This window comes from Accipiter gentilis, unplaced genomic scaffold (assembly GCF_929443795.1).
Source record: "Accipiter gentilis unplaced genomic scaffold, bAccGen1.1, whole genome shotgun sequence".
NCBI lineage: Eukaryota > Metazoa > Chordata > Aves > Accipitriformes > Accipitridae > Astur > Astur gentilis.
In genome coordinates this window covers 19,010-31,136 of record NW_026060888.1, presented here as the reverse complement: position 1 = coordinate 31,136, position 12,127 = coordinate 19,010, and the positions used below count along the sequence as shown (strand labels likewise).

The 12,127-nt window shown below is 62.4% G+C and overlaps 1 protein-coding gene across 1 annotated transcript; it reads left to right on the top strand.

Annotated features, from left to right (window-relative positions):
• Nucleotides 1–232: 232 nt before the first annotated feature.
• Nucleotides 233–12,007, top strand: TGM1 (transglutaminase 1). The gene is given in 16 exon segments (XM_049797268.1): nucleotides 233–260; nucleotides 1,875–2,106; nucleotides 3,184–3,366; nucleotides 3,639–3,760; nucleotides 3,762–3,909; nucleotides 4,639–4,757; nucleotides 5,152–5,259; nucleotides 6,170–6,344; nucleotides 6,863–7,001; nucleotides 7,229–7,332; nucleotides 7,491–7,579; nucleotides 7,656–7,809; nucleotides 8,787–9,065; nucleotides 9,166–9,326; nucleotides 9,454–9,590; nucleotides 11,683–12,007. Coding segments are annotated over 15 exon segments (2,385 nt in total). The 5' UTR covers nucleotides 233–260; nucleotides 1,875–1,877; the 3' UTR covers nucleotides 11,921–12,007.
• Nucleotides 12,008–12,127: the final 120 nt, after the last annotated feature.

Here is a 12,127-nt window from a genome sequence, read left to right as displayed (position 1 = left end):
CCATAGACCCCCCTGCCATATAGTGAGCCATTGCCCCACCCCATGGGGCCCCCTGCCAGATAGTGATCCTCCCAGGGAAGAGGACGTGCCCGGACAACTGGGTCCCCCCCTGTTTGGACACCCCTCCCCCCAAAGTGTGGGGCAATAAGGGGGCGTGGTCTGTATGAGCCCCACCCCTTCCTCCCAAGGTCACACCCCTTTCCCTAATTTACCGGCACCAGTGAGTGCGGGGCATTGGGAGTGCTGGGAGCCACTGGGAGGTACTGGGGGCATTGGGATGACTGGGAGAGGGGATCGGGGGGCACAAGGATGGGTGGAAGGGGTAACTGGGCAAACTGGGAGGAGCGGGAGGCCAAGGAGGGGGGAACTGGGTTTACTGGGTGAACTGGGAGTACTGGGAGGGGTCAGTAGGGTTACTGGGAAGACCGGGAGGACTGGGGAGTTGCACTGGGAAGCAATAACTGGAGCTACTGGGAGCATTGGGAGGGGGGTACTGGGCAAACTGGGAGCACTGGAAGGAGTTAGTAGACTTACCGGGAGGACACAGAGGGGGGCACTGGGAGCATTGGGAGGGGGGGTACTGGGCAAACTGGGAGCACTCTGGAAGGAGTTAGTAGACTTACTGGGAGGACACAGAGGGGGGCACTGGGAGCACTGGGAGGGGGTTACTGAAATGATGGTAAAGGGTTTACTGGGAGCACTGGGAGGGGGTTACTGGGGCTGCTGGAAGCACTAGAGGGGTAACTGGAAGCATTGGGGTTACTGGGAGCACGGGGACTGGCTAAGTGGGAGCCCTGTGGTTACTGGGAGGGGGTAACTGGGCTTATTGCGAGTGCTGGGGGGTTACTGGGAGCACTTGGGGGGGCTACTGGGAGCAGTGGGAGCACAGGAAGGGGGGAACTGGGCAGACTGGGGGAACTGGTCGGGCTGGGAGCACTCCCGGACGCCTCGGTCCCTGCCGCGGCGGGGGAGGAGGCAGTTTGGGGGGGGAGCTGCTGAGGCAGGCCCGGGTGCCTGGGTCCTTCTGGCGTCAGGCTCGGGCGGGGCACTGGGACCGACTGGGAGGGAGCTGGTCCATACTGGGACCCTGAGAGGGTGGCCTGGGCTGTGCTGGGGGGGAACTGGGACATTACTGGGCTGTACTGGGAGCCTAGGAGAGGTTATGGGGCTGGACTGGGGGGTGACTGGGCCATACTGGGAGCCTGGGAGGGGTTACTGGGCCATACTGGGAGGGACTGGGGGACCTGGGCCATACTGGGAAGGGCTTGATGGCTTCAGTCAGTCATTCTGGGAGCTCTTACTGCTGTGTGGTGGTTCATTCTGGTTCCTACTGGTTTCTAATGGCTTATAATGGTTCCTATTTGTGTGGCCTTACACCGGTCCATCCCAGTCTTACTGGTCATACTGGGAGGGGTCTGGAGGCCTTAAGGGCCCATGGAAGGTCTTACTGGCCTGTAGTGGTCTGTACTGGCATTTATTGTCGTGGCTCTTCACTGGTTCATACCGGTCTTTAAGGAACTGCACTGCTCCGTACTGGTTTTCAATGAATGGTACTGGTCCATCCTAGTCTTACTGGTCATACTGGGAAGAGTTTGAAGGCATTAACGGGCCATTCTGGAAGGTCTTCCCAGTTCGTGCCTGTTCCTACTGGTTTTCTGTCTCTTCTACCAGTCCGTGTTGGTCTTTACGGGTCCGTACTGGTCTCTAATGAATCATACTGGTCCATCTCGACCATACTGGCCATACTGGGAAGGCTCTGGAGGCATTAAGGGGCTGTTCCAGGAGGTCTTACCACCCTGCAGCCCCCACACCCGTTCCTACCAAGCTTCCGACGCTCCGTACTGGTCCAAACTGGTCTCACTGGTGCCCCGCAGGCGATGCCGGACGCCGACCCCCGCCTGGACCCGGGCCGCTGGGCGGCCGCCAGCTTCCGCCTACGGGGGGGGGACCCCGCCCCCGCCCCCGCCCCTCGCCCCCGCCGGGGCTTCTGGCGTCGCCTGGGCGGCTGCTGCGGCTGCTGCGGCTGTTGCCGGCGAGGAACCGAGGACTGGGAACCCCCCCCCGGCGAGGTCCCGGGGTGCCGACCCCCCCAGCCCCTGCGGCCAGGTCAGTGCCGGGGCCGGGGGGGTGAACGGCGGCGGTTTCGGGGCTCCCGAGGGAGGGAAAAGGCGGTTTTGGGGCTCCCTGGGGAGGGAAAAGGCGGTTTCGGGGCTCCCCGGGGAGGGAAAAGGCAGTTTCGAGGCTCCCCGGGGAGGAAAATGGTAGTTTTGGGGCTCCCCGGGGCGGGAAAATGGTAGTTTCAGGTCTCCTAAGGAGGGAAAAGGCGGTTTCGGGGCTCCGCGGGGAGGGAAAACACGGGTTTGGGGCTCCCGAGGGAGGGAAAATGGTAGTTTTGGGGCTCCTGGGGAGGGAAAATGGCGGGTTTGGGGCTCCCAGGGAGGGAAAAGGTGGTTTCGGGGCTCCCCAGGGAGGGAAAAAGGCAGTTTTGGGGCTCCTGGGAAGGGAAAAGGGCAGTTTCGGGGGTCCCGGGGAGGAAAAAGGTGGTTTCAGGGGCCCCCGGGGAGGGAAAAGGGCGGTTTCGGGGCTCCCCAGGGAGGAAAAGGGCGGTTTCGGGGCTCCCCAAGGAGAAGGGCGGTTTCAGGGCTGCCCAGGGAGGGAAAAGGGAGGTTTTGGGGGCTCCCCGGGGAGGGAAAAGGTGGTTTCAGGGCTCCTGGGGAGGGAAAATGGTAGTTTTGAGGCTTCTGGGGAGGGAAAATGGCAGTTTCAGGGCTCCCCCCAGGCAGATGAGGAGGTGGGGGGATGTCCCTCCCCTTCGCCCCAGTCCTTTCTCTCCCCCTGTCCCCATTAGTGGAGAAAAAGTACCAGTTCGGGCCTATGGCCAGGCTATCATGGGGAAGAAAAGGCAGTTTCAAGGCCCCCCCACCCCCACCCCCCACCCCGAGCTGCTTTTAAGGGTTTCGTATCCCCCCTCCAGGGAAATTTAGGGGGTTTGGGGTCCCCCTTCCCAGCATTCCCCGCCGCTTTATCCCCCCTGTTCCTGTTTTGGGGCCATTTCCAGGTCTACGGGGCTAAATGACAGTTTCAAGCTCCCCCCCCGGTGGGGTTTCTGGGGCTGTTTTGGGGGTTCCGGAGGTGGGATTCGCGCGGGGTTTTCACCGCCCGCCTCTCCCTCCCCTCCTCCAGGTTTATTGGCCCCCCGGGGGTTGGTGGTGGGCTCGTCGGCCAATCGGATCGCTCACCACACCTCCGAATTCGCCTCCCCCCGCCTGGTGGTGCGGCGGGGGCAACCTTTCGACCTGCGCGTCCTCCTGCCCCGGCCCTTCGACCCCGACGGCGGCGACAGCCTCTGCGTGGAGCTCACCCTCGGTGGGGGAGGGGTGTCAAAATGGGGGGGGGTGGGGAGGGGGGAGGGGCAACCATCACCCGCGACGTGATGATGTCACTCAGGAGGGGCGCTGACATCACCCAGGCTGCCGTGCCCTCGGCCTCACCCGCCCTTACCCACCCCCCTCCGGCCAAGGGGCGCGATGGTATCGCCCAGGGCGGGGTGACCTCGCCTGCCCAGGTGATGACCTCACCCGCCCAGGTGATGACGTCACGCCCCGGGGTGGGGGGGGGGATGATGTCGTCGCCCGCAGGCCCCAACCCGCAGGTGGCGAAGGGGACCCACGTCCTCATCCCGTTGGGCGAAACTTCGGCCACCGGTTGGACCGCTGAGGAAGAGGAGCTAGGGGAGGGGGGCGGAGCCTCCGGGAGGCCCCGCCCTCAACATCTGCCTCACGGCCCCGCCCGACGCTCCCATCGGCCGCTACCGCCACAGCATCAAGACCCGCACGGGGGTGGGGGAGTACGCGGCTCCCTTCGACGACGCCAACGACTTCTTCCTCCTCTTCAACCCCTGGTGCCCTGGTGAGCCAGCCCCGTCTGGGGCAAAAAGCCCCGAGTTTGGGCAATTCGGGGGCTCCCAAATTCGGTGGTTTCGGGGCTCCCCGGGGTGAGATTGGGCAGTTTCGGGGCTCCCCAGTCTCAGTTTGGCGGTTTTGGGGCTCCCCAGTCTCGATTTGGCAGTTTTGGGGCTCCCCATTCTCGATTTGGCGGTTTCCGGGCTCCCCAGTTTCAATTTGGTGGTTTCCGGGCTCCCCGAGGTGAGATTTGGTGGTTTCGGGGCTCCCTAGTCTCGATTTGGTGGTTTCAGGGCTTCCCAGTTTCAATTTGGTGGTTTCGGGGCTCCCCGGGGTGAGATTTGGCAGTTTCAGGGCTCCCCAGTCTCGATTTGGCAGTTTCGGGGCTCCCCGGGGTGAGATTTGGCAGTTTCGGGGCTCCCCAGTCTCAATTTGGTAGTTTTGGGGCTCCCCAGTCTCGATTTGGCAGGTTTGGGGCTCCCCAGTCTCAATTTGGTAGTTTTGGGGCTCCCCAGTCTCAATTTGGCAGTTTCGGGGCTCCCCGGGGTGAGATTTGGCGGTTTCAGGGCTCCCCGGGGTGAGATTTTGCGGTTTCGGGGCTCCCCAGTCGAGATTTGGCGGTTTCGGGGCTCCCCAGTCTCAATTTGGCAGTTGGGAGGCTCAAGGGGAGGGGGAGGGGGCTCAGGGGGAATTTGAGGACACGACCCTGATTTTGGGGCACCCCCCCCCCCTCCAGACGATAACGTCTACATGGAAAAAACGAGCGACCTTAACGAGTACGTCCTTAACGAGACGGGGCGCATCTTCTACGGCACCGAGGACCAGATCGCCGAGCGCTCCTGGAACTACGGGCAGGTACCCCAAAAAATGGGAGAATTCCCCCCCCCCCCCACCCCCCCAAAAAAAATTGGGGCGACCCTAAAATCTGTGCGGGAAATGGGGCGGGGGTTATTAAAATGCGGTGGGCACCCCAAAATGGGTGGATATCCTAAAACGGGGGACCCTAAATTTGGGGGATACCCAAAACGCTATGGGGGGGGGGTCCCTAAAATCATCCTGGGGGTCCCTGAAACCACCAAGGGGGTGTTTCAAAATTATAAAGGATCCCCAGAACAACACGGGGGGACCTCGAAACCGCTTTTCTTTTTTTTTTTTTTTGAGAAGCAGCTTTTTGAGAGGGGTAGGGGATTTTTGGGGTGGTTTGGAGGGATTTGGGGGACAGCTGTGATTTTGAGGGGGGGGTCCCCAGTTTGACACAGGGGTGCTGGAGGCGTGCCTGTACATCCTGGATCGCCGGGGGATGCCCCACAGCGCTCGGGGGGACCCCATCATCGTGTCCCGCGTCGTCTCCGCCATGGTGAGTTTTTGGGGGTGAATTCTGGGGGATTTGGGGTGAAGCGGGAAGGTGACTTAGAGGATTTGGGGGGGGGGTTTATGGGCGTTTTGGGGGCGCTCAAAGGGGTTTTGGGGGGGAGATTATGGGTTTTCAGGTGGAAGAGGGGTTTTGGGGGAGCACTGTGGAGTTTGGGGGGGGCGTGGGGGGGTTTTGGGGTCCCCTGGGGGGGGTTGGGGTGAATTGTGGGGGGTTTGGGGGTGAATGATGGGGGTTTGGGGGCGAGTTGTGCAGGTTTTGTGCTGCTCTGAGGGGGCTTGGGGGAAAATACGGAGTTCGGGGGGGGCCACAGTGGGGTTTGGGGGTGACTCTATGGGGTTTGGGGGGGTTTCGTTGGGTTTTGCGGGGGTGTCAATGGGGTTTGGGGGTTCTTTGGATTTTTTGGGGGGGGTCTGATGAGATTTTGGGTGGTTTAATGGGGGTCGGGTGGATTGTCACGGCGCTTTTGAGGTCGTTCGAGCCTTTTCTGATGACTTTGGGGGGAGATCGTTGGGTTTTTGGGGGTCGTTCCGATGACTTGGGGGGGGTCGTTGGGTTTTGGGGCATCTCCATGGGGTTTTGGGGGCTTCTTTGAGCTCTTTGCTGGGTTCCGATGACATTTTGGGGGGTCTCAAGGGGGGTTGGGGGGGGGGCCGCCCCACGACTTTGGGAGTTTTTGGGGGGCTCTGTTGATTTTCGGCGTAACCTGCACATTTTCCTTCGGGGTTTCGACGGCGTTTTGGGGCTTCCGACGGCGTTTTGGGACTTCCAAAGACTTTTTGAAACATCTTGGGCGGGCGGTTCCCGGATTCTCCGTTTTTTTTTTTTTTGGGGGTGCGGGTGGGGGGAGGAGGAGTTCCGCCCTCTTCCCGCCCAACTTTTTGGGGTCCCCCAGGTGAACTCGTTGGATGATAACGGGGTACTGGTGGGCAACTGGACGGGGGACTACGCCCAGGGCACCAACCCCTCGGCTTGGGCCGGTTCCGTCGACATCCTCCGCGCCTACCACGGCACCGGTGCCCCGGTCCGCTACGGGCAGTGCTGGGTCTTTGCCGGCGTCATGACCACCGGTACGTCACTGGTTCATACTGGTCCAAACTGGTCCGGCCCTGGCGTAGACTGGGGAGGGGTGTGGGAAGGAGCGGATGCCTCCAGGAGCCGCTAGAATGCGGATGGGGTCGCTGTAAGGGAGGGAAGTTGGGCATAAGGTGCTAAATTTGCTACTGGTCTATACTGGTTGATACTGGTCTGGCACAGGTTGATACTGGGAGGTGCTTGGGGAGCTCCTGGGAGGCGCGTGACGGCAGGTTGGAGCCTCTAGTATGGGGAAAAGCAAGGCCTAAGTTGTGTCCTTGGTACTGGTTTATACTGGTTTAACCCAGTTAGCGACAGGTTTGTACTGGGAGGGGGTCCGGGGTACCCCAAGAACCACTGGAAGGCAGATGGGAACCCCCACAGGGAGACAAGTCAACCCCGAGCGAGAGACTTTGATAATGGTTTGTACTGGTTTGTACTGGTGCCCCCAGTGCTGCGGTGCCAGCGAGAGACTTTGATAACGGTTTGTACTGGTTTGTACTGGTGCCCCCAGTGCTGCGGTGCCTGGGCCTCCCCACCCGCACGGTCACCAACTACAACTCGGCCCACGACACCGACGTCTCCCTCACCACCGACATCTACTTCGACGAGAACATGCGGCCCCTGGAGCGCCTCAACACCGACTCCGTCTGGTACCGCTTTATCCTGGTTTATACTGGTTTATACTGGTTTGGGGCAGAATCATTGGAAAAGGAGGTGGTTCAGGGGCTGGGGCGGGGGGGAGCGGGTGGTGAGAACAGCCGAGGTAGAGGCCGGGAGGCTCGTATTGGTGCGTATTGGTTTAAATCGGTACGTACCGGTCTACGGCCCCGCACGTGGGTCTGCGCTGGTCCGTACTGGTTTATACTGGGCCGCGCAGGAACTTCCACGTGTGGAACGACTGCTGGATGAAGCGCCCCGACCTCCCCGATGGCTACGACGGGTGGCAGATCGTCGACGCCACCCCCCAGGAGACCAGCAGCGGTACTGGTTTATACCGGTCTATACTGGGAGGCACTGGGAGGAAGCCCAGGGGTGCCGGTTTGCGGCCAGCGGGAGAGGGCAGAGCCGCTCGGTGGCCTAGAATGGCTCCTACTGGTCCGTACTGGTTTATACTGGTAACGCCCCCCCCCCCCCCGCAGGGCTGTTCTGCTGCGGGCCGTGCTCGGTGACGGCGGTGAAGAACGGCGAGGTCTACCTCAAGTACGACACGCCCTTCGTCTTCGCCGAGGTAGGGGGCGGGGCTTCTTCCCAGAGGGGCGTGGCTGGGCGTGGCCTATTCTAATGAGGGGGGGGCGTGTCCTCAGGTGAACAGCGACAAGGTCTACTGGCAGCGGCAGCCCAACGGCTCCTTCGCGGTGGTGCACGTGGAGGAAGGCGCCATCGGGCGCCGCATCAGCACCCTGGGGCCGGGATCCGGCGCCCGATTGGACATCACCCACCAGTACAAGCACCCCGAGGGTGAGGCCCCGCCCCCTGGTGCCCCTTGACCCCGTAGCCCTTGACCCCCCCCCCGTCCCCCGACCCAACGGCCCTTGAGCCCGTCATCGCTCACCCTGAGCCCCGAGGGTTGATCCTTGGCCCGTTGACCCGTGACCCTCGACCTGTTGACCCGAGACCCCGACCCTTGGCCCTCTGACTCCATAACCTGTGCCCTTTGACCCCCCGAGGCCTACAACCCATGGGCCCTTGACCCATAACCCTTGACCCGTTGACCTGAGACCCACGTTGCCGTGACCGTGACCCCACAACCCTTGACCTCGCCATTCTTAACCCCAAGTACTGACCCCTCGACACCGCAACCCTTGACCTGTTGACCCAAGACCCCTGACCCTCGCCCTGACCCCATAACCCCTTCCCTTTGACCCCCAAACCCAACACCCCTTGACCCCATAACCCTTGACCCGTTGACCTGAGACCCACGTTGCCGTGACCGTGACCCCAGAACCCCTGACCTTGTCATTCTTAGCCCCAAATGTTGACCCCTTGACCCCGCAACCCTTGACCTGTTGACCCGAGACCCCTGACCCCATAACCCCTTCCCTTTGACCCCCAAACCCAACAACCCTTGACCCCAAAACCCCGTAACCCTTGACCCGTTGACCTGAGACCCACGCTGCCGTGACCGTGACCCCACAACCCTTGAGCTCACCGTTCTTAACCCCAAGTACTGACCCCTCGACCCTGCAACCCTTGACCTGTTGACCCGAGACCCCTGACCTTCACCCCCGACCCCATAACCCCTTCCCTTTGACCCCCAAACCCAACACCCCTTGACCCCCAAACCCCCTAACCCTTGACCCGTTGACCTGAGACCCAAGAACCCAAGCCATCACCGCCGACCCCTGTGCCCCACCCCATGACCCTTGACCCAAGGACCCCGCGGCCTAACTTCAACCTACGCCCCCTTGACCCTTGACCTCTGACCCCCCCCGCAGGCTCGGAGGAGGAGCGCCAGGCCGTCTCCACCGCCACCTCCCACGGCTCCCGCCCCCGCAACCGGGGGTCCCCGTCATCCGGGGAGGTGACGGTGACGGTAGGGGCGGGGCCGGCGGTGGCAGGGGCGGAGCTGGAGCTACGGGCGGTGGCCCGCAACGAAGGGGCGGAGCCTCGGACGCTCCGCCTCCGCCTGTCCCTCTCCGCCGTCCGCTACACCGGGGTCTCCGGGGCCCCTTTCCGGCAAGAGCAGCACCGGCGCGCCGTGCCGCCGGGGCAGGGTGAGACGCCGCCGTCGCGCGTCCCCTCGGTGACGATTCCCTTCCGGGTGCCGGCGTTTCCGATGTCACTTCCCGCGTCCCGCCCTTTTCCCCAAACCAGAGGAGACGGTGACGGTGACGGTGACCTACGCCGAGTACGGACCCCACGTCGGCGAGCAGGACGCGCTGAAGTTGACGGCGGCCGGAGTCGTGGAAGAAACCGGCCAAGTGGTGGCCAAGGAATTGCGGGTCCGGCTACACGCGCCCGAGCTCACCCTGACGGTACGGCCGGATTCCCGGAACGCGTCGTGTCCCTCGGATCTCCGGACGCCGGGATGCGTCCCACGCGGATTCCCGGATTTTCCCCCTCGCCGACGTCCGGCTTCTCTCTCTCTCGCGCGCGCGGCAGCTGCTGGCCCCGGCGGTGGTGGGGCAGGAGACGCCGGTGCAGGTGGTTTTCCAGAATCCGCTGCCGGAGACCTTGAGCGGAGCCACCCTACGGATGGAGGGAGCCGGGATTTCCTGCCCCAAGCCCTTCCAGATGGGGTGAGGATCCTGGAATGCGGGGGGAGAGGCTGGGAATCTGGGGAAGGGCGGGAGTACGGGGAGGGAATCAGGAATTCGAGGGGGTCCCAGGAATCTGGGGAGAGAACCAGGAGTTCGGAGGGGGGCCAGGAATTCGGAAGGCTCCCAGGAATTTGGAAAGGTCTCAGGAATTCAGGAGTGTCTCAGGAATTCAGGAAGAGACCCAGGAATTCAGGAGGGTCCCAGGAGTTCGGGAGGGTCCCAGGAGTTCGGGAGGCTCCCAGGAATTCAGGGAGGGAGACAGGAATTTGGGAAGAGACCCAGGAATTTGGGAGGTCCCAGGAATTTGGGAAGAGACCCAGGAATCTGGGGGGTCCCAGGAATTTGGGGAGTCCCAGGAATTCAGGGAAGGACCTAGGAAGTCAGGAGGGTCCCAGGAATTTGGGGAGGGAATCAGGAATTTGAGAGGGTCCTAGGAATTTTGGGGGGGGGGGGGTGTCACAGGAATTCAGGGGGGGGCCAGGAATTCGGGGAGAGACCCAGGAATTCGGAAGGGTCCTGGGAATTTGGAAGGGTCCCAGGAATTCAGGGAGGGTCCCAGGAAATCAGGGAGGGAATCAGGAATTCGGAGGGGGGACACAGGAATTTGGGAAGGACCTAGGAAGTCAGGAGGGTCCCAGGAATTTGGGGAGGGTCCCAGGAACTCGGGAGGGTCCCAGGAACTCAGGGGGGTCCCAGGAATTCAGGAGGGACCCAGGAATTCGGAAGGGTCCTGGGAATTTGGAAGGGTCCCAGGAATTCAGAGAGGGTCCCAGGAATTCGGAAGGATCCCAGGAATTTGGAAAGGTCCCAGGAATTTGGGGGGACCCAGGAATTCAGGAGGGTCCCAGGAATTTGGGGAGGGAATCAGGAATTCGGGGGGGGGACCCAGGAATTTGGGTGGGTCCCAGGAATTCAGGGAGGGGGTCCCAGGAATTTGGGAGGGAGCTAGGAAGTCAGGAGGGTCCCAGGAATTCAGGAGGAATGCAGGAATTCAAGGGGGACACAAGAATTCGGAAGGGACCCAGGAATTCGGGAGGGTCCCAGGAATTTGGGGGTCCCAGGAATTCACAGAGGGACCCAGGAATTTGGGGGGACCCAGGAATTCAGGAGGGTCCCAGGAATTCGGGGAGGGAATCAGGAATTCAGGGGGGGATGCAGGAATTTGGGAGGGAGCTAGGAAGTCAGGAGGGTCCCAGGAATTCAGGAGGAATCCAGGAATTTGGGGGGTCCCAGGATTTTGGGGACACACACAGGAATTCGGGGGGGGACCCAGGAATTTGGAATGGTCCCAGGAATTTGGGGGGACCCAGGAATTTGGGGAGGGATCCAGGAATTTGGGGTTCCCAGGAATTCAGGGAGGGTCCCAGGAATTCGAGGGGGTCCCAGGAATTCGGGAGGGAGCCAGGAATTTGGGGGGTCCCAGGATTTCGGGGGGAGACCCAGGAATTTGGGGGACACACAGGAAGTTGGGGGGGGGACCCAGGAATTCGGAAGGGTCCCAGGAATTTGGGGAGACCCAGGAATTTGGGGGATCCCAGGAATTTGGGAGGGTCCCAGGAATTCAGTAGGGTCCCAGGAATTTGGGGAGAGACGCAGGAATTTGGGCGGGTCCCAGAAATTTGGGAGGATCCCAGGAATTTGGGGAGACCCAGGAATTCAGGAGGATGCCAGGAATTTGGAGAGAGACCCAGGAATTTGGCGGATCCCGGGAATTTGGGGAGACCCAGGAATTCTGGAGGGTCCCAGGAGTTTGGAGAGAGACGCAGAAATTTGGGGGGTCCCAGAGTCCCAGGAATTCGGGGGCGGACCCAGGAATTTGGGCGGGTCCCAGGAATTCGGAGGGAGGATTCCCGGGAATTCTGTGCGAGGGGCTCCCCAGAAATTGGGGATGGACCCCGGAATTCCGCCGCGGGTGGGAATCCCAGTTGGCCAAAGTAGGAGCACCCGGGCGAGCGGGAGACGGGACCACCCGCTATCGAAAGACGAGCCGGGTGTCGGGATGGGACGCGGGATTTTTTGGGATGGGGTCACGTGGGTGACCCCGCCCTTGACCCCGTGACCCCTCCGCCAGGTCGGTGGGGGCGGGGCAGACGGTACGGCTGCGCCAGGCCGTGGTGCCGCTGCGCCCGGGGCGCCGGCGGTTGGTGGCGGCGCTGGAGAGTCCCCAGCTCGGACCCCTCCACGGCGTCCTCCAGCTCGACGTCGCTCCCGCTCCCACTGGGAGCACTGGGAGCACTGGGAGCCCCCCCCGGCGCCCGCGACGCGCCCGCCGTCGGGCGCCTCCCCCGGCCGGGAGTACCGGCGGGTGACGGGGAGGGCGCTGGGAAGGCGTGGAGGGGGGACTGGGAGCACTGGGAGGGCGTGGAGGGGGGACTGGGGGCACTGGGAGGAGGACTGGGAGCGCTGGGAGCACATTTGGGCTCGACTGGGAGCACTGGGAAGGCGTGGAGGGGGTACTGGGGGCACTGGGAGGATGACTGGGAGCACTGGGAGCACATTTGGGCTCTACTGGGAGC